The following is a 25,588-nucleotide window of genomic DNA, read 5'->3' as shown; positions in this document are numbered from 1 at the left end:
GCATAAAAGCAAGTTGCATCTGGGAGAGAAATCTATCCATCTGATTTGCATATATATATTTGATATATATTATTATATATAGTTTTAATGTCACTAGTCTCACTTTCAGTATGCTGTTTTCAAAATTAGATATTTGTCACAGTGTTTGATGCCTCATGCCAGAAAGTGGAGATACTTCAGATTTTATGGTCACATTATGCAGTTAGGATGCAATCTCCACACACACACACCTCACCCCCTACCCACATTGATGACATGACTAAATTTTTCCTAATGATGCTATCTGTACAGGTTCACAGTACACAAACCTCTTTATAGTCAATATAAGGCTACTTTACAATGCCATGCCTTGCCACTGGATACGAGAATATCCAATATAACTATACAATACCAATCAATGGAAATAATTAGATTGCCAAATAAAAAAACTCTCGTATGAAGATTTATCTATAGTGTAAAATTCATGTCTATCAAAACAGTGTGTGTATATGCTTAGTCAGTCTCATTCATTTCATCAAGTTTATAGAGGTATCTCCAGGTATTCAGACAGTACACATACTGCCATAATTTGTGAGCAAGTGTCATTACCACTGAAATTTACAGGTTACAAATTTATCTTGGGATTTACTGTGCAGTTATCGTACACTGTGGTACCACACACACACACAAACAAGACACTCGGTATAAGAAACAGCACTAAAAGAACTTAAAATCTGTCTGAATTTGGTAATATTTGGAGTGTTACGAACTGTATGTGAATCCCTGAAATAGTCGCTGAAGTTTGCATCTTTTCTGAGATATGCTAAAAACATCAGGTGATTCAGGCCATTCTTGAAATATACCATCAGGTGCAGTGAACTGAAGTAGGGACCTGATGTTTTAGTCCATCAACTTCAGGAGCAAGGCCAAATTTATATAAACATTACAGCCAATTTGAAATTCCCCAAATTACAGTCTTACCGATGGTCTTTTCCATTCTATTTTGAAGGACGAACTCCTGCTGTAATAGACAGAGGTCTCGTGCGCCAGGAACTCTGGATCTTCATACAGGCGTCCGCGCTGAAGACACTCCGAGCGAATGTTGTCAAAGTTGCTTTTTCCACGGTGGTGTCGACTGTGAGAGTCTGCTTCACGCACGTGCGACCTGCTGGACACGCCCATATTGTGGAACTTTTCCAGGGACACACCGTTATGATACTGGTGAGGCAGCGCGTACGGCGGGTCGTTGGCGCTGTTTTGGATCAAGGTGCTTGTGTTTGCGTATCCTGGACCACTAGTAGCGTCCATATTTGGAGCCCCTCGACTACTGCGAGTATTTCCAGCGTGTAACGCCATTCCATTTATAAAGAAACCTAATTTTCACCTGTTTAGCACCTGCACAATGTTGTGTTTACATGGTTTACGATTCTCAAAACCGCTTCCTGTCAGAGGCCAGATCGAGTTTGAAAGGAACAATATGATTGGTCACTTTATTTGTCGTATTTCTAGCTCGCCTGAAAGTAATCGTAAGTCTACATGTACGCTGATCGAAACAACGGGTTGCAAGGGAGCATTGGGTTTAGTTTAGATCTTTAGTAGATCCCCCTATCACATTCAGTAAGTTGGATCTGTATGAGGACGCTTACATAATTATCAAACCATAACTATCCTTGAGATTTCATGAATGAGTTGATTGAGATTTCATGAATGAGTTAGGCCTAATCAAGTATATAGAGATTAACGTGAAAATGAGAGTTAAAATCGAAACTCGCAAAAGACATTACTTTTAAAACAATATTTTAAAACAATGGGAGCTAGTCCGGCTTCGAATAGCGTATAGGGACACATCTTTGTAGGTTGGATAAACTCACTATCTACCATTCCTTTATCATGTCAAACTTTAGTTATTGTCCTCTGGTATGGCACTTTAATTGGTAAAAAAAAAAAAAAAAAAAAAAATTAAATCAAGAACGAGCCCTACGATTTATTTATGAAGACCATATACTAGTACATATAATCAACTATTAGATAAATCAAATCTTCCCTCATTGAAAACCATGCAGGTGTATAAGAGCCATGGCACTTGAAGTTTTTTAAATTATAAATGTCGTTCCTACAAGACTTGGTTCAGCTAAGAAACGCGAGGTATAATTTCAGATTCCAAAAGACCTTGGAACTTCCAAGACCAAGAACAACTGGGTAGGGTAAAAGGTCTTTCAGCTATGCAGCCGTCACACTGTGGAACTCCTTACCCATATGAACCCGGCCGATAACCAATTCAACTGTTAATACTCATCTTATTAATTAGAACATCACCACTGACCCAGAAAATACCAGAATGAGAATTTTTCAGCATTACTCCAAGTGAAAGTATTAATCAAGCATCTTAAAAATTTTTAATATTTTTTAAAAAGTAAAAATTATGTTGAAAATGTTATGAAAATTGTCTTCACAACCAAAGCATTCACGAAACGCTCACGAATTTACATATTTGAATGCCATCTTCTAATTTAACCCATTTCAGAAAACTCTCCATGCCCCGTCCGTCAGATAAGAACTATCCATGCCCGTCCGTCAGATAAGAACTCTCCATGCCCTTCCGTCAGATAAGAACTCTCCATGCCCGTCCCTCAGGTAAGAACTGTCCATGCCCGTCCCTCAGATAAGAACTGTCCATGCCCGTCCGTCAGATGAGAACTATCCATGCCCGTCCGTCAGATAAGAACTCTCCATGCCCGTCCGTCAGATGAGAACTGTCCATGCCCGTCCGTCAGATGAGAACTCTCCATGCCCGTCCGTCAGATAAGAACTGTCCATGCCCGTCCGTCAGATAAGAACTGTCCATGCCCGTCCGTCAGATGAGAACTCTCCATGCCCGTCCGTCAGATAAGAACTGTCCATGCCCGTCCGTCAGATGAGAACTATCCATGCCCGTCCGTCAGATGAGAACTCTCCATGCCCGTCCGTCAGATGAGAACTCTCCATGCCCGTCCGTCAGATGAGAACTCTCCATGCCCGTCCGTCAGATGAGAACTCTCCATGCCCGTCCGTCAGATGAGAACTCTCCATGCCCGTCCGTCAGATAAGAACTGTCCATGCCCGTCCGTCAGATGAGAACTCTCCATGCCCGTCCGTCAGATGAAAACTGTCCATGCCCGTCCGTCAGATGAAAACTGTCCATGCCCGTCCGTCAGATGAGAACTATCCATGCCCGTCCGTCAGATAAGAACTCTCCATGCCCGTCCGTCAGATAAGAACTGTCCATGCCTGTCCATCAGATGAGAACTATCCATGCCTGTCCGTCAGATAAATTGGAACCGTCATGAACTCTCCTTTAACGCAACTTCATTAGCCAAGTGTTTTCGGTCCACTTTGCCCCCACCCCCATGTTTATGGGGAGTGGAGTGGATCAAAAACCGTTAAACTGGCGATATCGAAGATGCGCAATTATTTTGTCTCAATTACTGCTGACTTCATATATATAAAATTGCCTTACAAACTTTTATCAAAAGAAATATCTTATTGCGTTCAAAATATTTGAATGAATTTGATTTGTGTTACGTCTAATTCTAGAATTCTACACTCATTTTGAAACGTTACTTGCCAAGTTTAGGTCCGTAATATCTATATTTAGTAACACCGCTTTGGAAATTCCATGCCCATACATAGTGCGCAACATTAAAATAATTACGTCATTAACTTAGTCCCATTCATTGACAACTAGGCCTATACATGTATAATATAATATTAAACTTCACTTCTCTTTCAGCACGTAACATTATATAAATGACAGTGAACAAAAATATCTGTAATTCTTTTTAATATTGATCGATGTTACAAAGTTCATATCTATAAATAGTAACAGAACTTTAACATCACATGACCATCTGATGAAACACAGTGACAGAATTGCGATATATATGTAAAGTATAATGACATTCACCCATTTAATACATTTCACATTAACACGCAGTTTTTTTTCTGACAGTGTATTTCGTGATGCAGAGCCACGTTTCGACTCCGTGTATATATATAAACACAGTATTCCTCGTCAATATGTCGAATAACTTCACAGAAATGATCGCGATGAAATTCATTGTAAAGCACCAACACAATGACTCGGCCATCTTTGTAATGATGTACGCTGTGGTTAATCCTGAACACATTGGTTTACGAATATGTAGATGACACGGTGTATATGTTGTCTACTATCCATGATTATGGCTCTAACGTTAACGTTATATGCCTCATTTTTTTTCTTTCCGTTGGGGAAACTTTCTTCATATTTTGGCGTATGAATATGACACGTACAGCGATGAATGATCACGTGTTAATCACGTGTAAGATTTGCCCGGGACATATCTTCATGTGCTCCTCCAGTTGTCTTCTCAGGATCTCTCTTTCCGTCTGTAGGATCTTTAACTCCCTCCTCAGACGCGTGTTGTCCGACTCTAAACCTCGCACCTTCTGTAAATCAAATTGACAATAAAACGACATATTAACTGAATATATCTATTTGATGAACTGATTTATAGCATATATGCTGCATTGCTTGTCTATCATATTGAAAATTAAACTTTAAAACACTTTGTTGGGTTACCTCAACGTGTTATATAGGCCTTACCTTTTGGACTTGGGCCCCCGTCAGTTTTTGTTTCTGTCGAAACCGCTGGGCTGCCAGTCGGTTCTGTTCCCTTCGTCTGTCTACCTTTTCCTTTTCTTCTTCTGTCAACTGAGGAAAAAACCCACATGTAACCATCTTAAAAAGTCCACAGTAAATTAACATTGTACGTAATTTGATTGTCTTATCTGTACACTCGCTTTAATATATTAAATTCAGTTATGAAGTTTTACCTCTTTTTGTTGTGGGGGTTCAAACTGGACCTGAAGTTCCCCTATTCCAGCCGCTAGGCGGCGGGATTGTATGGTCAGCTTCAGTTCTTCCTTAACCAATGGAGTGATGTCCCCTGTATCCATAGCAACTAAAGCAGCATCCATCAACTTGTCTTGAGAATTCGGTAAACATTCAAAGTTCTCCATTTTCATGTTCTCATTCGAGTACAACATTAAACCGTTGTTGAGCATTGCGTAACGTTGAATTGTTCAGAAAGATCTAGAGAAATACAAAAAAACCAAACCAAACCATTAACTATCATTCATAACAAGTTCTATAATTATTTTATAACTAGGTCCATTTGTAAACCTCAATGAATATATACATAACATGTATCAATTGGCTGTCAAATATAGAACCACTCCAACATTTGGATCTAAATAAAATGGCGAAAAACCTCAACGTATTCTAGACGTTTTTCTGATGAAATATACGAGATATATATATATATATATATTAATTAATTATATATATTAATTTTATTTGACTTAATCAATCATCTTATTTGACTTCACCAATCATACATGATCCACATTATTTGATAAAGATATAATGTATTTACAAGGCGGCTTAAACAAACTTTAATTCTAATTATTTCCTTTAAAAATATTGTCAGATTTTAACGATTGTAATGAGTAAATTTATATGAACACCCCCCTCTCTTATATAGATGAATCAGCATATTTGAAAACACATACTGTACAATACGTCCACTCACTTCCACGCTGTAAGGTATTTTAAGCTGTTGTGCAATAGTGTAACCCTTTTTATAAGATCTGGCCTGCATATACGTCATATCTAAATATAAATAGCATACACAATCAACAGTCTGCGGTGTCAGGTCGATCCGTCCAACTGTCGGTCCATCCCTAGTCGATCCATCACAGATGGTCCTTCCCCATGTCGATTAGGCCCATTTTGCTAGGTCGATCCGGCCCCTCCAAATTTTTGTTATTAAAGATATAATAAATTATTAATTACTTAAGAAAAAAAGGAAGTTTTTTGCATATACATGTATATTGCAGTTAGTTATCAAAATTAAACAACTTTCGGAGTTAAATATGTAAATACAATTGTTTGCACAATCCTTAGGCTTTATAATTTTTGTTTCAGGTGGAATAATCAGTACAATTGTTTATGAAAAAGTGTGCTCATTAATTATTGTAAAAACATCGTTATTTAAGTTTGTACAGCAATCAATGTAAAAGTGTGTCCATTAATCATTGTGAGAACACCATAGTGAAAACACACTTTTAGAGTTTTTATAACTGCATTGTAGAGCAATCTTTGATCATTGATTGCGAATTTACAGTAACCTTACTATTAGATTTAAAAAAAAAAAAAAAAAAAAAAAAAAGGGATTAAAGGATTACTACCTGATGTCAGAGGCACACACAATGAAGAGGAAATACGCAGCTGAATTATTAACTAATCCAGTACTGTAAATAACACTTGGAAAAATAGTTTAAAAACTCGGTCATTATTTTTTCTGGGCCAGGTCGACTAGGGGACGTATTAACTATGGGACGGATAGTCTAGGAACGGATCGGTAATGGGACGAATCGACTAAGGGACGGATCGATAATGGGACGCAACCTATATACATATATATCCACTTAAAGTAGTACTGCGCACAAAAACTGTGAATTGGCTATGATGCTAATTTGCTCACAGATAATGAATTATCCAGATACTCACAATGTTTTTCATAATCACTGTCACACTGTGTTCGGACAGTTTTTGAAAGTTATTATAAATACTCTGGGAGAAATCCCCGGTACTATATTTAGATTCAGAACGTCTCGGCCTTTTGAGCTAACATGTGACTGAGTATTTCCGCGAAACACACTCCCTGTCAACGCAAGTTGCACTCGCCTGAGTTAATCACTACAAACGTTTTAATATTCATCATTACCTTGCTACAATGACTTTCTAGCATGAGGATAAACTTGAGATGTTTTTGTTTTGTGATTTGGATTCTAATAGCTAGATAACCTATAAATTAATTATTAGGCCTAAATTGCTATATAATTATTTTTTTTCACTTTGACTTATAGTTTAAAATGTTTATTCATTATAATTTACTAATCATATTCCTAATTAGTGACTGCTTAAGATTTACGTTTATATTTTATTAACAATAATGCGTAAATGTTAAAATTTCTTTTTCCTTTCGTTCCTTATTCCAAGAAAGGATGACTTCCCGGATCTCTTACAGGAATTGGATTGGATATCTAGCTTTAGGGTGGGGGTGCCTATTTATAAGTACTAGAAATTTTCTGTCGAATATAGAACCGATTTACGAAAATGCTAATACAATTGATAACATTCTAGGAACAAAATTTGTTTATAAACCGTCACAATGACACCCCCCCCCCACCCCCCGTTTATTTCATAAACCCTGACAGTGCCAGCGACATGTGTTCAGCGGGTGGGTGGGTGGGTTAACGCCGCATGTTATCAAAAACGTCAATATGCTGGTCTTTGCGCTTCGCTACAATTGTAAATAAACACAATTTGTGATATGCATGCAATATGTTCTTATCAGCTAGAATCATTAGAATAGCCGTATTACCGTTAATCCCCCACCCTCTCGGGCCAGCTAGCACCACAATCACAGTGAGATACTGACGTAAGTTTGGGCCACGTGTACTAAGTACTAATTACACACTTATATGGAATATCAAATATAGAAAATGTCAATGATTTATAGTTTGGCGTTAGTTTAAACACAATGGATCCGTCTCGGTAACTCAGTGAAAAAAGGCATTGTTTGGAATATTTCTCTCTCTCTCTCTGATTAATTAAACACAAGTTTAAATAACTTTAGTCGGAAAAGAAATGAAAAGAACTGTCAAATTGGGGTGAGTGGGTAGTTTATATGGCGGGTGCAAATAGAGTGGTAGTGGAATAAATCGATCATGTAACAAACTCGGACTGAAGTCAAAGCTTCAATCGCCTGTAAAGTGTTCATTGCTTTTGAACTGATACTCTTAATTTGCAGACACTAGACATTTGATGAAGCGATATTAAATTAGAAATGATTGACTTCACAATCATTTCATCGCAATATTCAGATTTTGACTTAAGCTAAAGTGATTCATGGTCCTTGAACAGATACCGAAGCGATTTTCAGGGTCACTTTCATGATAAATGACGAAATTAAAGCTTCATAGTGTATCTTACTGTACTAGTACATGCCCTCCCCCCCCCCCCCCCCACCCCCTCTTGTTCTATCGCCATATTTTCAATATTAAGTTATATGTTATAATATAAGCAGATTTCAGTTTATGTTTAAAAAACATGCTCAGAGAAACTCCACCCCTATTTGCCACAACTGCAGATTCTGCATGGAAAACTGTTAAAATCACACAAGTATACTTTCTTGACAATTTGAATCTTATTTGGACCTCAGCATGAATTTCATTGCTATATCATTATACTATATATATTACACCAATTTTAAATTTTGACTTAAGTCAATTCTTAATTCATGGTATACCATGGAGCCGTGTGTGTGTGTGTGTGTGTGTGTGCGCGTGCATGTGTTGTGTTTGTGTGTGTGTGTGTTATCATGTATATAAAGTAAGGTACCCAAAGGAGTTGATTAAATATAACTAAGGATGGTAGTACATGTCCATAGATATAGGCATAATCAACGATACTCTGTCGCACTTGAATATCAAGTCAATGAATTTAGATATTTTCAAGAGTTATAATCGTGATTTATCAGGTGACCTATGACTGGTCATATGAATCTCCCACTCGTCCGCAATGCTGTAGTCGACAGCAGGTGCTTGTCACAAACTGTTTGCTTATCTACGTCACTCAATTTCTATCGTTCATAATCCCTATTCATTATAATTCATTTACTATGGACACCACCAAAATTGAACAATTAATTTCGTATCAATATTTCTTTTCTTTCATATTAATTAAAGAAGCGTCAAACGATTCCTGCGGTGATATTATTGAGGGAGAGCACACCGGCACAATTCTTCACACGGAAGTATGTCGTTGATATAAAACATAAAACATGATTATAAACATCTTGTTTTAAACCCTTATAACATACATTATGTATATCACCAGCCTGCAGGTAAGCAAAGTGAACTAAAGTCTATAGAGCCTTCGTTCCGAATCCTACGGGCCACGCATTATCAATACCACATCGCCCACCCACCCCCACCCCCTTTTTTTTTGAAAATCGATGCAACGTGCCTGAATATAAAACGCAAATATTGTCCTGAACCGTTGACTGCTTTTTTCTTAGTGTTATTGAAAAACTGTTCGCGCTGGATAGATGCATGATCTATTCAATTTGGAATTTTCACATTTCAAATTGTGGAAATGAGCCATTGACTGCTTTTTCTTGATTTTTATTTTTGAAAAACTGCTCACACTGGATAGTTGATAAAACAAATTTGGATTTTTACCTTTCAAATTGTGGAAAATAAATCTGCAAATCGTATACGTAAAGGATAGATGTAAGATTTTCTTCTTTTCAAAATATTTGGAAATGAAAGAAAAAGTGAGCAAGCTCACATACCCCACGCTCCAACATTGCTTGACAATCCTCACATAATGAATGGTAATGCTCTGCATTACTGCAAGAACAGGACAGACGGACTCGAAATTTCTAAGTTCAAAAGAGATCTAACTCCCAGAAAAAATATTGAATCGGAATTTCCTGGGAATGTGTACATCTACATAGTGTGTCCTTATTAACTACAAAGTTTCACGAAATTCTGTTGAGCGGTCTAAGAGGAGTTGCGCTGACAATGACAGGACAGATGGGCTCAAAACGGGCATTACTCTCAGAAAAATTATTGAATCAGAATTTCATCTACAGCGTGTCCTTATCAACTACAAAGTTTTGAGCGGTTTCAGTGGAGTTGTGTTGACAAGAAAGGGATTGACGGACTGGTCAAAAACGTACCCTCCGCAATTTTGTTGCGTGGGGTATAATGATACCCCCACCACACACACACAGAGTGGATATTCCTTTTAGAAAATTTAAGTAAATACAACATCGGATTAAAGATGCTGACAATCAAATAAAATTACAATCAGTTTGCATGATCACACTATCCATGTAGTTACCTGCGTCTCCGCACACAGTTCTAGCAAACGAACTCTGGCGCAACTTTGTTGGCATGGTCTGTAGCTGCAATAATGTAACCCTCTCCGATTTTTTTTATTTTATTCTGACAAAAACAACAACAACAACAACAACAACACCCCCCCCCCCCCAAAAAAAAACCCAAACAAAAATGGGAGAGGATTACATTAATGCAGCTAGCATGGTATGTACGGCAGGTAACCAACTAAGGGAAATAACTCGTAAATACATTATCTATATCTATATATATGGTACATTGCACTAGGGATATCGCGGAATATTACCACCTGTATTCTGTATCACTACCCACCGCCTGAACTTTAATACACAGTATCAATACCCACCCATCACCTGAACTGATAATACACAGTTACTGATACACATCTTGATAAGGTCATTGTATCATATAAAATGCATGAAAGAGTTCAACACCCCCCACCCACCCCCAATAATACATGTATGTATATATAATAATAATATTTATTACTATATTTTTCCTATGCATCATCCCTTGGTACCTTTAGTTGCTGATCAACTATGTTTTAATTTATTTACAATGTCCATACATGTATATGCCCCTGGGGGACGATTATTTGGCAATAAACTATCTGTGTAACACTCGAGATAGATGACAACACAAGAACACCAAAAAATATAAATGTGATAATGAAGCCTTTTACTACAGCTGGTACAGGGGAATCTAGCATATTGTTATACCTGGTGAATGAAATATCTAATGAACTGTATCTTACAAATAAAAAAATTAAATTTAACACGTAAAACAATGTACTTTCTTCAAATAACAGTGTACCTTCGTGATGATTGGTCCATAAACAAAAATATTAATAAAGCATGAACGTGACATCATACTTTTCCTGAGCCTCAATTGATTTCTCTGAAAATCAGCTATTTTCAACTTGAAAAAATTTCAAAGATTTAACTCAAACCAAATACTCTCTGAGTATGGCATTACAAAGTTCATAACATTCACAATTTGCTTTATAGTCGAAAAAAAAATTCACAGATAATTTTTCCAAAAGAACCATTTTCATAAATATGCAAAGTTAGGATATGATAATTAATTCCATCTAAATTTGATTATGGTGGTACAATTTGAAGTCAAACAAAAATTTGGCCAATCAAGAGAAAATGTGACATATCTAGTAAATACATGATTCAATACTGGAATTATGAGTTTAGCATTTCTCATGTACATAAAGACCCCACAAAAATCTATATAGAGTGCAGATGATCCAGAGGGACACCAATACATGTATTCGTACACAATGATCGAATGTCTTCAAAGATCGGCATCAGTGATTGAACCCTGAACACAGGACATACAGGAAACCTCAAAGTATGCAACACCTGAATGTTGAATTTACAACCGTCAAAATGAACAGCAGAATACAATTTGATCACAGTATATCAGAACAAAATTTTGTGGGTATTAAGTAAAAACTGAATTCTTTTAAACAACCAATCACAATAAGAAATATTGCCAGATTAGATTCTCAATGACCCTACAATAGTTATTTTTCTTTGCCTTCACTTATATACATACAGCATACTGATTATTACTGTTTTCACAAAACACATTTATTCATAGTCATAAATATTACAATAGTGTTCCAAGGAACATGTGTGTCACCAGCAATGACATCAGCCAGCGATGACAGCCAGCGATGACATCAGCCAGCAAAGACAGCCAGCGATGACATCAGCCAGTTATGACATCAGCCAGCGATGAAGTAAACCAGTGAAGACATCAGCAATAATGGTATACATTAAATTAACTATACATGTACATACTGAATATACATGCTATTGAATGACAAAGTCCTGTCTCTAACAAATACAAAGTTACAGGGTGTGACAAAGTCCTGTCTCTAACAGATACAAAGTTACAGGGTGTGACAAAGAGACAGGCAGAGGATGGGAAATTGATCCCTAAGTGTTGTTATGTTTTGCAAATGACAAAAAAAAAACCCTAAACAATATTTCCCAGGAAAAGAAAAATGAACATGTTGGCCCTGATTAAAGAGTTCTGGATATTAACCCTGATCACAGAGTACTGGATATTAACCCTGATCATAAAGTACCAGCCCACCAACTCTTGAGTTGTGTATGAACAACGGATTTCTCCTGAGGACTGAACTGTAGAATGGTGGTGATAGCGTTCAACATCTGTTGTTTGGCCTTGGGATCAAAGCTTGTCAAGAATTTGTATGTCACATTTTTCAGATACTCCAGGTTTGCCCCTTCTCTGGCTTTACACCTAACATTTCGTCGAATTTCCTCTCGCAATGTCTCAATTTGTTCTGTAAACGACTCCTCTTTAGTCAGATTGCTCATCTGTAACTCTCTCAGACCTGACTCCAGTTCATGCTTTTGTTTACGTAAAGCGTTTATTTCTACCTCTTTTCTGGAGAGTTCCTGTCGGAAGAAAAGATTAGAGTCACCCTGATTTAGGGACGACATGTTCAGTAACCGTGACACAGCTCTCTCCTCCTCAGACTTCCCTCCAGGGAATTCCGCAGAAGCTCCCGAATCGGGAGGATTTTGTACAAAGTAACGTTCATCATAGATTGGCACAGAGGTCTTCAACACCTCAATATCCCGATCTTTCTCTGCCAGCAATGACACAGTTCGTTCGCGCTGTTTACGGATTTCCATTTCCAGCTCGCTCTTCTGATGTTGGTATTCCGCCTCTAGGTGGAGAATTTCAGCCTTCTGTTTTTCCTGGACAGACACCAGAGTTTTATGAGCTGTCTCTGTCTTCTGTTTCTCTTTCTCCAGCTCGGCTTCATGCTGTAAGTGAGTCACCTTCATCCTCTCTCGGAGTTCATTTATCTGAGATTTCAATGTCTCCATTTCCTTGCTGGTCCCAGAATCCTACAAAATAGAAAATTGTCACAATATGCAAACACTTTATATATAAAGTAATAGTTTATTATACACTCAATCTTAAATCTTGATCCTGAGCCCTAAAGCAGATATACAGTGTTCCCTTGACATATTACCCCCCACCCCCAACATTATATAGAGGATATCTATATTGCGTGTTTTGATATTTGGTTTATCTAATGAGTTGATGTGGTGTATTTATTCGCGAGGCTTGCTGAGCGAATAAATACACCATATCAACGAGTTGGATAAACCAAATATCAAAATACGCAATTATAGATGTTCTATTTATCTCATACGTCTTCTTTTCACTTAATTTTGAGATGATTTCCAGTATGGTAGAAACAGCTGATTGAATTTGTTTTGCATCCGTGGCTCAGACGTCGTGCTTAATCTGTCTACCTTACGCGGGAAAAAATAGTGCGCTTATAAACCATTAATATACTGTACAAAAGGTCATTTTTATAAAAGAAACCATGGATGAAAATTGTTTTAGAAGGGATTATAGTTTATAATTAATAATGGTTTTGCCATTCCAACAAAGTAACAACTATTGACCGAGTATTTATTTTTTTACATAGGCCTGACCTTCTGATAAAAGTTTGATGTCATCCTCGTTTTGAAATAAACATGTGTATAATAACGATCAATGAAAGTAATATTTTAATGCAGCGTTATTAGAATGTTCAACAGTTTACAATGAAAAGTAGAAGTGTTTGTGCATTTGAATTTTATTTACGTAGTTTCTTTGGATCTATGGGTGAGAAGAAATCCTGAGGCACATTAAATAGGCCTAGCCTAGTAAGTAAAGCTGTTGAGATTTGTTACATTTAATATGCTCCAGAAAAAAGAGACTGTGCTTGCGAATACTTGGTACCATAGCATGTCGAGGTGTACTTTCGATTATGCTTGTCCAGTAGGTCGTCGATTCCTTGTTGATGATAATAGTGTGCACATATTTTTGTTTTCTGATCATAATTTTTGAATAGTTACAGACCGAGTTGGCATTTTTGTGGCTGGTAACTTGCATTATGTCAGTGGGGGCAACATCATTTTAATTTTGCTATAAAAGAAATTCTAAATAAATACAGAATAATAACTTTTACACTTTATTTCATGAACACAAAAAATGTCATCCAAGCGGGGACAGTGTCAAAAGTAGTTCGGACCGGAAGTGCTTTATCAAACGGGCGTGTGATAAAGCTAATGCTTTATCTCACTCTCAATATACATCACACGTATGAGATAAAATGCCACTCCGCTTATTGCCTGAAAATCCTACAGAAAAGATTTCTCCCCCCCCCCCCCCCCCCCCCCCCCCCCGTGTTAACACTCCTGTTATAATGCCAACCCCACATGCCACTGATTTTCACAAACAAATGGTCAAATTTTATGGGATAATGCTAATAATGCTAATTACCTTACACACATTAATAATCACACCTGTACTTTGAGAGCAGTGCTGTGAAGTGTGACAGTCTGGACAAGATATTCAGGTGGTCAGGTTCATTACAAATAATTGTGGAGTTAAAATCAAAGATTATCTAAATGTTTATAGAATGGAACCTAAATAAATTTACAGAATTGAATTTCTTTTGACTGCTCAGTAAATTGTCTGTAATGGTAAATTCGTTATATTGCCACCCCCACTTTACTGCCCAAATTTGTCTAACAAAAGGTGGCAATATATCGAGGGAGCACTGTAATTCATATCTGATTTCTATCTCCATTTTCATTCGGTGACAATGAATCCAATGTAACATCCTCCTGATTCTTTCCTGGGTCTTTTACTATCCATGATCATTGTTACAATGCTGAAAGTCTTAACCAAAATCTACAATAAGGACATAGCAATCTCTAGAAGGAGCTTAAAATTGTTATCAAAACTTTAATTCTGACATGATAATTTCTAATTCAACCAACCTTCAAAGTCACAAGAATCATTTCTAACGATTTGTATCAGTATTGATTATATAAAGCTGACACATTTGTTTTTGAGCATGCTCTAAGCAGTAAGCTTTTATCTCCCGTATTCCTCCTTTAAATTCCTTACCTCCTCTTGGTATTTTCAGTACTTTGATTATAAAGCTCACACATTACCTTGGTTGTTTTGTTTTTCAGCACACTCTGAGCCCGAAGTTTGTATCTCTCATATTCCTCCTTCACATTTTCTAGCTCCTCTCGGTTTTTTCTACACTTTGGACAATTCCCATCTTCGTCTCGAAGCAAGTCTGAAAAATCGTTTGTTTGGTTGATTTGATGTGGATTTTGTTTAACCGGTTTCTAATACTCACTCACTTTCCCGCTTTTACTAACCCAGGGCCAGCACTCTCGGCGCTACCCTTGAAGGGAACAGATGTAATTGAATAGCTGCATAGCATTTAGTCTTCATATTTCTTATTGAGAAAATATATGTACCGGTGTTTGGTTTTCACTTAATAGTTTTAATAAACTTATCCCTCAGACTGATAGTATTTGTCTCTCTGGTTACAATTGTCTGAAAAATCATTTACGATTCAGGTAATGAGATCTACAGCCAATGTAAGAAGTTGCCTTTGAATGGGAGTTATAATATGATGTTTCAAAAATTCATCTGTATCTGATTTTTACAGATGACTTCAAGAAATCCACACTATCTCGATCATAACTATTGATTTAAAAAGAAATAAAACACAATATCATTATTTCATGTTCAGATAACAACAGCTGGTGCAACTTCCTCAATAAAACTTTATCTAATCTGAAACAAGGAGAAGAGCAAAACACTTTTTCACAGAAATGTTTCTCCTACTTCTTTTAACATTTTGCAGACATTGATCACCTTCCAGTAAAACTGGCGTAGCTGCTCGCTGGTTAGCTTCCCGTAAAAAACCCTGCAGGTTTACTATGAGATCACCAAGCTGTGCTGCTTCTAAACTCCCCCACTCCTCATCATAACTCTTGATCTGACTAGCAGACCGTGACAGCGCAGTGTTCTCCAGATCGAGCTGAGACATCCGTTCCTTCAGTCGCTGTATGGTCTGTTGGTCTTGAACTTTGTACCGTTCGTAATTTCCCACCATGTCCGACAGTTCGGAGATTTTAGATTCCAGACCTGATACACGGTTTTCACTCGTCTGACGATATCGTTCCAGTTTGCCATCAGATTCGGAGCTTCTCTTTTGTTCCTCCAGAAGCTGGAGCTGATATTCTTTCTGTTTTTAACACAGGAATAACACACTTTATATACTTGTTATGGGAATAAACTCTTACATCCAGTTGCACAAAAGTTAGTAAAAATCTAGTTAACGTCATTTAGATTTAAGAATTGATGGCAAGTAAGCTGACAGTTAATGTCTACTGTAAACCAACTTTGATTCACACATGAGAACCTCATCATCACGAATATTTCTCGTCTAGAACCAGTCCTTGAATGTCTGTCATAGGCTTGATCACAAAATTTACTCGCCACGCACCAGTTTACCACAAGTGAATTGCGAAATAAAGTAGTCAGGAACAAAAGTTGGTTTAGAGTAATTAATGTCATTTAGATATAAGAAATTTGTGAATACTATCTGAGTTATGACCGACATTTAATCTCCATTGTTACCTTATCTAAGTGCTAAGATATCCTTTCTTTCTTGTTACCTGTATACAAATGTATATTACCATTATTGTTACCTTTATATCTTACCTGCATTGTTACCTTTATATCTTACCTGCATTGTTACCTGTATATCTTACTATCATTGTTACCTTTATATCTTACCTGCATTGTTACCTTTATATCTTACTATCATTTTTACCTGTATATCTTACTATCATTGTTACCTTTATATATTACTATTATTGTTACCTGTATATCTTACCTGCATTGTTACCTGTATATCTTACCTGCATTGTAACCCTATTCATGCGTAACTCATCCTACCTTTATTGTTACCATTATCGTACCTTCATTTTTGTCATCTCGCTCTGGAGTTGCTTTAGTCCCTCCGGGGGTTTTTCTGCTTTGATTTTCTCTGCCTGTAACTTGTCCTTGACCTCCTTCAGTTCAGAGGTCAGTTCTGTTATCCTTTTTTCGTAGGCTTGTGACATGCTTGGTAACAGCTGACTTTTCTCCGAGAGTGTGAACTTTAAATCATCCAGCTGCAACACAGAATATTCATATCACTATCACAGTGTTTACATCATCATTCAGATCTACTCTTAATACTGTTGATTCCTTATTTTACGCAAATACTTAACATGGCAAAATGACTTGTAAACAACAATTGTGTGAACATGAATCCATGTGTCGTCTGTAAATCTGTAAATCAAGAGTTCTTAAATGTATTGTAGAAACAGAAAACTAAAAGCGAGTAATTCTATTTTGCGAGTGACCCCTCTTGCGATATTACGCAATAATAAATTCCTCGCATATAATTCGGAATCTACAGTATTGTTTTAGAACTGACAAAACTTTCGTGAAGCATTTTCTCCTTATGAAAGAAACAGAAGATTTTTTTCTCGGTTTGATGGCCTTGTCTCGGGAATCCTTATCCCCTGCTGACCTGATTTTCCAGCTGGTCTTTAGAGGTGCGCTCCTGGGCCAGCAGTTTCTGAAGTTCACGTAGCATCAGGGCATGATCACCCTCCTCCTTCTCTCTCTCCATCTGCTGTTCTCGCACACGCATCTTCAACTGTTTGAATACAAAATTAAGAAAGATAACCCAAATTAAATGTTTGAAAGAGCAAAACATGGCAATAATTTTCTGTATTCAAAACATCTTGTTCAGTTACATACAGCAATCCTAAGTCAATTGTAAATGGAAACAATCCAAGTCAAAAGATGAGCTACTGACCTCTTGTATCTGCTTCTCCAGTCTTTTCATGTCAAGGTCAGCCTTCTCTTTCTCTTCAGTGATCTTCTTGTTTAAGTCCTCATTTTCTTGCTGAAAAATGTGTCAGCCAAAATGGTAAAATAAGAATAAAGTACTTACTGAGAAATGTGGAGAATGTGATGTACAAGTTATTGAGAACTGTAGATGACATAAGAAATAGCTGATAGCTAGTGTTTGATCTAATGATATTGTATCTATACACTCTACACTTACGTACCAGCAACCGTTTTTTGTCGGCGAGGTAATTGCCCTCCAGCTTGGACTTCTCTTGGGTCAGGGTGAATAAGGACTCAGTCAGGGTCTTTATTTGGTCAGATTCCGTGGATCCCGATTCTGAAATCTCTTCATCCTTATTGTCCTCCTATAAAACCAAATCACACAAGTGTAAAGAGTAGAAACCAAGGGACATACCACCAATCCTTTAGTGCCATATAGAGTGTAATTTATGATAAACAATCAAAGTACCACGAGGAGTGAAATATCACTTTGTTATCATGTGTACTCCTTTATCCAGTGGATATCACCCATTACATAAATTCAAATTAATACACTATATTTTCCTACACAGACTCGCCGAGTGTGACATCACAAACGTATGTAAATTTTACATATAGTTTGTTTACAAACATGCCAGAGAGCGAAATTCCTAACAATACTGTAGTAAAAATAAACTGAAGTGTATCATGAATAGAAGGACAGCTGCAGCAGGACTATTCTTGGGAACATAAGTTTAACAAATCATAGTGCTCTAAAACAATTTAGTTCAAAAATTAAGTAAAAACTAGGAACAATTGTTTTAGTATACTAAAACTGATATCTCCCCTTCCATTTTCCTTATTTTTCAAAAACATTTCTTTGGATCATCTTTAAAGTGGAAAATTAAGACTTATGACACTTAACAATCACCTATATATATGTATATGAGCTTCAAACAAGGAACAGTGTAGTGAACATATGATAATAAATTAAACTTATCAAATATCAAAGGCCTATGTCAAGAGACAAAAAAGTTATGGTCTGAACAAAAAAAAACCTATTATTTGACATTTACATAAAAAGTCAAGGTCAAAGGTCAGCAAAAATGACATGCAACACTTTGTCTTATCATAGTATACCCACATACCAAATATCAAAGGCATAGCCCAAAAATTCAATTCATTGACCTTTATATAAAAGGTCAAGGTCAAAGCTCATCAAAAATGGTACGCGGCACACTGTATTATCATGGAAACCCACATACCAAATATCAAAGGCTTATGTCAAAAGACAAAAAAAGTATGGCCCGGACAAACTGACAAGCAGAAGAGGAAGAATTCACACTAAAACAAATATGTCCCCCTTCAGGAAAGAGAGACATAATAACATACCTGCCAACCAAATTACGAACCACAAAATTACAATCAACAACTCCAGCAGTTCTAAATGAAATCCACACAAAACTACGTAGATAACGGACCACAAAATTACAATCAACAACTCCAGCAGTTCTAAATGAAATCCACACAGAAATATTTCGACAATTCTTTCAAATTTAACAGCTTTAAAACATTTCGGATCTGCCACTTGGTTTCAATTCACTCAAAATAATGTTGCCTTTCGAAACACATTACATAACAGTGGAGCCACAAACACAACAATAGATGTGTCGGGAAGAGTCCAAAACTTTGTAAATGGTAACATTTTGAATGGGAAAATAACTGTAAACATTCAAAACGATTCGAATTCGTCATCCAAAAAAATAACACGTGTGATCTACGGCTCAAACTCAGATGGCTGACAAAAAAGTATCAATTAAATTGTACAATTAAGGAGTAAAATGTTGATATTGTAACATTCTTTTTACTCTAATTCATTCAACTTCATTAAACAATAGAAATAAATTTTCTCCAACATGATTTGTTTGTGTATTGTAATAGGCACTTTTTCTTTACACATAATAGTGACATGTCTACAGAATGTTACACAACTTTGAAGGCCGAACCGTGATTTATTATAAATTGAAAATAACAAACGGGGGGATAGAAAGACACACAAATCGTTAGATATAAATCATATTAAACCACAAACCATGGGAGATCTGCGTTTGTTACAGGGGGAAGTATTGTCACCCATACTTTTTTCATTATATGTTAATGATTTTGAGATCGAATTCTTAACAAAAGGGATGATCCCTGAACAAATACAAGAATTAAATCTGTTTGTCTTGATGTATGCAGATGACATGGTTATTTTTTCTGAAAGTACTAATGATTTGCAGAGTATGCTGGATACACTTTTTACTTATACCACAAAGTGGGATCTTTCAGTGAATGTAGAAAAAAAAAATAGTTATTTTCAGAAATGGGAGTAAAATTAGCAGTAATGAAAGGTGGCATCTGAATGGGGAGCCTATAGAAATTGTTGATAAATTCACATACCTGGGTGTTTTAATGAATTACAATGGAAAGTTTAGCACCACACAAAAGCAATTGGCCAGCCAGGGCAGAAAAGCTATGTTTTCCTTGAAATCTAAAGTCAGCCAAATGTATTTAAACACAGAAACAATGTTATCCTTATTTGATACACATGTTGCCAGTATACTTAATTACAGTTGTGAAGTTTGGGGTAGCCATAGCGCAAAAGATGTTGAAAAAGTGCACTTGGAATATTTGAAGTCTGTACTGGGTGTCAGGAAAAATACAAATAATGCTATGGTGTATGTAGAAACAGGCAGACTGCCCATGAACATTGTTCGCTGGTTTAGAATTTTTAAATTTTGGTTTAAATTGTTACAAAGTGAAAATTGTATTTTGAAAACATGTTACAAAAGTTTACGTGAAGAAGCAGACAAGGGTGGAAATCGTATGATTAATTGGGCTATCCATATAAAAAACAAACTATTTGATATAGGTTTGGGTCATATTTGGTGTAATCAAGAATACAATGGCGTATATTGTAATACTTATTTCCCAATAATTAAGCAAAGAATTTCTGATATTTTTGTGCAGAGATGAGTATTGTTGAACAAATCAATTCCTCACCAAGATGTAAAATTTATATGTACATTTATGACTATTTTTCATTGCAATTTTACTTGATGAAGGCTATACCACATGTTTATAAAAAACATATTAGTAGAATACGCAAGTTCCGAGTTACCCAAAAGTTATATCCCTTTGTCGAACTCTTTCGCATTTTATGACATATGGTGGGTACACAATGTATGCATTATATCGTAGACTGGCACTGTACATAACGATTACGTACGGTTAATGTAATAAAAGCGTAACTTTTGTTTATATCAATCACTGATATGCATATTCTGGCCATATCAAGCATAATTTGTTTGAATAAGATCATCAAATTGACTATTGAATCATTATTCGTTTCCTCTTCTACATGAGTGACGCTTTTATCAAAGAAAGATGGCAATTAACAATATTTGTTTGAGCCATTTTGTTATCCAATATTCATAAACTCACTAAAGTTGCCTTTTCCCTGAGATAGGATGGTCTCAGAAACTCTGGATATCATCTTTTAAGAAATAATACAACGATAGTAATTAGTAAATGTACCCACTGTCATCATATTTTACGTCATAATTTACGGAAGAGTTCGACAAAGGGAAATAACTCTTGGGGAACTCGGAACTTCCGTATTAGAATGTCTTCGCATAATCTTGCCATTGAGAGTGGACGTCATTTTAATGTAGCAAGAAATAACCGCTATTGTAAACTTTGTAATTTAGATATTGAGGATAAATTTCATTTCATTAAAATGCCCTTTCTTTATTGAATTGCGCAGGAAATATATCAAGAAGTATTATTGGAAAAACCCATCTGTTTTTAAACTTATACAATTATTAAGTGTAAAAAATTTCAAAGAGTTGTGTAATTTGGGGAAATATCTTTACTGTGCCTTTAATTTATGTAATGATTTACTTATATAGCATTCTCTGTCTATAAATTCACATCAGTATTGTGTAACATACCATATAATGTCATGCCATACTATACAATTGTTAACTTGTTTAATATTTTTGTAAACATGTATGCCATAAGACGTATGTCTTCAGCAGTAAAGAATAATAATAATATGCCTGCATTTTAAGCATGTTCATTATATTGAGTGTGTTCATTCTATTGAGTGTGTTCATTCATTCTATTGAGTGTGTTCATTCTATTGAGTGTGTTCATTCTATTGAGTGTGTTCATTCTATTGAGTGTGTTCATTCATTCTATTGAGTGTGTTCATTATATTGAGTGTGTTCATTCTATTGAGTGTGTTCATTCTATTGAGTGTGTTCATTCTATTGAGTGTGTTCATTATATTGAGCTCAATATATTAAGTGTGTTCATTACATGTATCATTGCGTTCATTATAAGTGTGTTTTACTGATTTAGAATATGGTTTTCCTGTCTAAACCCAATCAGGATATAGATACACACATCCTGAGCAATAAGCATTATCATGCCAAGGTTGTCTGTGATTGTTCTAGTAATTCAGACAACTCCCAGAAACTGAAACATCAAGAACTCAATCTGATTAAAATAAGATCTTTGATCCGCTCCGTTAATGTTATAGCGACATAACAATAACGGAGTGGATCAAAGATTTTATTTTAATCAGATTGATCAAGAACTGTACTTCAAAATTCAACTGACAAAATGTTCAAAATGAAAGTTACATGTTCAAATACATGGACTATAAAATCGCTCCAGGAAAAAGGTATCTTGACATGGACAGATTATTTTTAGTAACAACAGGAACTTGCACCTTGGGATTGTGTTTTCTGCACTATTCCCGCATTTTTTGTTCTTATATAAATATATTGATAAATGGTACCATTACCAATGCTATATATTACCAATTTTGAGGGTAAAAAATGCCCATGAAAGGAACAAAATGCTATGACATTATAATTTGAGGCTTTGTATGAAACGTTGTACGAGTTAACTAAGTTCTTCATTTCCTCTTAGAAATAAAGTAAAGTTCGAATAAAATGGCACTCATTTGTAATATTGTGAACGATGAATACTTGTTTAATCTTTGAAATATCATTTATGGCTTATTCAGTTTAGAAAGAAGTTTTAGAAAATTCCTAATTTCTTTTATTTTGCTACTATTTTCCCCAATTTACTGGGTATGGGTACCTTTCCCATCAACCCCCATCTTCTTACCTGGTTAGTGACCTGCAGTGGATCAGTAAACTGGTTCTCTTTCTCATTACAATTTGATTGGTCTTCTCCCTCAATCTTCTTTTTCTGGTCAGACAATGGAGCCTCATTTTCAGATTTTTTCTGTGAGAGGATCTTAAAACTAGCGTCTAATGCTTCCTTCTCTTTAGACAGTCCTTTGTAAGCCAAAACCAAGTCTGAAAAGTATACACATAGAAGTCTCACTATTATGATAGACATTACATGTCTCCTTCCAGTCCCAAGTGAATTCATTTGCATAATATTCTCCATGAAAATCTTATGTCAACATGCAGTTTATGCATACTAAAATAAAAATAGCTAGATAAAAATAATATTGGAAAAAAGATTTTGAAAGTCTATACATTATTGCTGGGATAATGTCTGGTCTTGAAATATATGAAGTATTATAGCTTGTTGCATTTTCTTTAATTTTGATATATTCAAAGTATGTCCAAGGCCATATCCAAAAGAAGATGTCTTTATCATTGCATCAAACAATGCTTTACTCATCCTCAGCTTCAAGTTATATTGCTGTGTTAGGAATAATCTCACCCCAGTATTCTGAACAATAAAGGACATCAAGATTGACATCTTTACTTCTACCTAGCGTCTTCAACTTTTCCAACTTTCTGCCTGTGTTTCTAGATCTCTTGTGTGTTTGAATAAAATGTCAAAAATTTATCTAATCAACAGATATGTTTGAATGAACAGGTGGATATTATTTTCTAATACAACGAAATATCATACTTTTGATCTCTTGTAAATAGATGCAGCAAATCAGATGAAATCTATAACAAATTGGTATGTCTTGAATTATATAGATCTAACTTAATAAAAAAAAATTGCTCTAGACAGATTACAAGAATTAATTCGATCAACCGTAAAATTTAAGTTTTACAATTTTTTTTTTACAAATGTAACAAAAGTAATTCAAAGATAATGTGTATCTACTGATATGATATTTCAGATTCCTAAGTTAAGGCATTGAAGAGAAAAATCTGGAAAACTACATCTGTATATTCGGCAACATGTCCCACAAAATAATATAAAAATCAGTCCACTGTGACAGTGTGACGAAACTTAAATTTGATCTGTAAATCACATACTTCCAAAATCAAAGCTTGGTGAAAAAAGTTCATTCAACCATAAAACACAGTCTTAAATTTTTGTTAGAATAAGTCAACAACAACAAAAATGAAATCTTCTCATCAGGTAACCACACATCAAATTTCAGATTTTCTAAGTTAAAACAAAGTGGAAAAAAGTCAGGAAAACTACATTTGACACAAAGTCCCATACATCATGTAAAAATCATTTCTGTAAACATACAGTAGTAAATCACATACCATGTACTAAATTTCAGCTTTCTAAATCAAAGCATGGTGAAAAAACGTGTGGAAAACTAAATGTAACAGACTGACAGACAAACAAACCAAAAGGAAAGCAATATTCTCCTTTGGCTTCACCAGTGGTAGAGTAATAAATGGTTAACACAAAGAGCAAGCAGACACATCACCGAAGTAAAATTTCTTAATTAATGCAAACCTTTGAGTTTTGCCTCATATTTTGCTATTTTCTCTTTTTGTGCTTCAATAGTCCTGACAAGCTCATTGCGAGATGCTCTTTCCATCCTGCAGAAAGTTGTGGACCTGAAAAAATTTATTACTTTGATATATATATCACCATTCACCAGAGCATTATATAATATGTTCTACGCTGTGACCATTGAGACGAGCGAAGATCCTCAATGTCTTCCAACATTCATTTAACGCAGGAAGTATAATGCGGTCAATGTAAACAGTGCATTGTGATGTCATATTAGCTGCGATATTTTAACTCTCTTTCAAACAAGCCTAATCAACAACAAAACATAGGAAGGTATGAGATAGCTCGTCTGGAATTTAAAAACGTTTGTGGTACTCTCCAAACTATTTCTTCTATCTACGTGGTTGTCCATAAAGTATACCGCAGTGACGGTGACATTTTTCAAGAAGCATTACGGGTAATACTCATAATTTTTCAATTGATTAAGAGCAATCCACATCAGCACACGACTCAAATGTGTAATCATTGGAGCAAGCTCATCACGAGCTTTGCTCACTATAATGACCTGTAGTATACAATAATTATAAGAGTTCAGCTGACACAGGAAGTGACACTAGCAGACATGAACAATTACTTAGGGTTCCCTTGATGCTGCACACACACACAAAAACAAAAAAAGACGTCAAGAAAAGTCAAGTAACTACTAGTCGAATCCTACCAGGTGTCTAATCACAACATCGTAAATTCCAAATCCGAAATCTGGTTTTGGTGCAAATAGATACAGCTTTGTTTAGCAATTTTGAGCTTATTTTATTGAAAGAAGCAATCTTGGATATGTCTTTCGTCTGGGGGAAAAAAAACTTAAACGAAGGCGTGTGGTGTGAATCCATGTAAAACATAAAAATTGCATGCTACAAAAAAGACTTTTACCTAATATAAATCTACAAATTCCATTCATAATACATCTACTAAGGTTAAATTCCCCATGTTTACAAAACCACCATCTACCGGAAGTGTAGAGGTGGCATACGTATGTATTTGTTATGTAATACATTATTGTTTCTTACAGATTTATTTATTTCATTATATTTGCATTTTGGTG

The 25,588-nt window shown here is 35.7% G+C and overlaps 3 protein-coding genes across 9 annotated transcripts in view; all 3 read right to left on the bottom strand.

Moving 5' to 3' along the window:
• Positions 1 to 3,729, bottom strand: part of LOC125650728 (calpain-9-like) — a 46,824-nt gene extending 43,095 nt beyond the window's left edge. For both annotated transcript variants that reach the window (XM_056166386.1, XM_056166387.1), the window contains exon 1: positions 961 to 3,729. In XM_056166386.1, coding sequence (XP_056022361.1) covers positions 961 to 1,335 — 375 coding nt within the window. In that variant the 5' untranslated portion in view covers positions 1,336 to 3,729. The remainder of the gene's footprint in view (positions 1 to 960) is intronic.
• A 53-nt stretch (positions 3,730 to 3,782) lies between these two features.
• On the bottom strand, positions 3,783 to 6,712 carry LOC125650750 (basic leucine zipper transcriptional factor ATF-like 3). 6 transcript variants are annotated; one of them, XM_048879279.2, is made up of 5 exons: positions 6,572 to 6,712; positions 5,572 to 5,671; positions 4,834 to 5,092; positions 4,604 to 4,711; positions 3,783 to 4,446 (listed from the first exon to the last, which is right to left on the bottom strand). In XM_048879279.2, the coding sequence occupies exons 3-5, from the start codon at positions 5,062 to 5,064 to the stop codon at positions 4,303 to 4,305; spliced, it is 483 nt and encodes a 160-aa protein (XP_048735236.1). In that variant the 5' UTR covers positions 5,065 to 5,092; positions 5,572 to 5,671; positions 6,572 to 6,712; the 3' UTR covers positions 3,783 to 4,302. The 6 variants fall into 6 exon arrangements, with proteins under 6 accessions (XP_048735236.1, XP_056022367.1, XP_048735238.1 ...); XM_056166392.1 differs by having other exon boundaries at positions 6,546 to 6,593; XM_048879281.2 differs by having other exon boundaries at positions 5,592 to 5,671; positions 6,572 to 6,593.
• A 3,942-nt stretch (positions 6,713 to 10,654) lies between these two features.
• Positions 10,655 to 25,526, bottom strand: LOC125650729 (GRIP and coiled-coil domain-containing protein 1-like). Its single transcript, XM_048879250.2, has 10 exons — positions 25,417 to 25,526; positions 24,487 to 24,590; positions 22,924 to 23,117; positions 17,982 to 18,125; positions 17,726 to 17,815; positions 17,435 to 17,563; positions 16,836 to 17,030; positions 15,724 to 16,096; positions 15,003 to 15,133; positions 10,655 to 12,890 (listed from the first exon to the last, which is right to left on the bottom strand). The coding sequence occupies exons 2-10, from the start codon at positions 24,569 to 24,571 to the stop codon at positions 12,087 to 12,089; spliced, it is 2,145 nt and encodes a 714-aa protein (XP_048735207.1). The 5' UTR covers positions 24,572 to 24,590; positions 25,417 to 25,526; the 3' UTR covers positions 10,655 to 12,086.
• Between the last annotated feature and the right edge of the window lie 62 nt (positions 25,527 to 25,588).

This window comes from Ostrea edulis, chromosome 5, assembly GCF_947568905.1.
Source record: "Ostrea edulis chromosome 5, xbOstEdul1.1, whole genome shotgun sequence".
In the NCBI taxonomy this organism is placed as follows: Eukaryota; Metazoa; Mollusca; class Bivalvia; order Ostreida; family Ostreidae; genus Ostrea; species Ostrea edulis.
The sequence above is the reverse complement of the archived record's forward strand: the minus strand, read 5'-3'. Positions and strand labels throughout refer to the sequence as shown.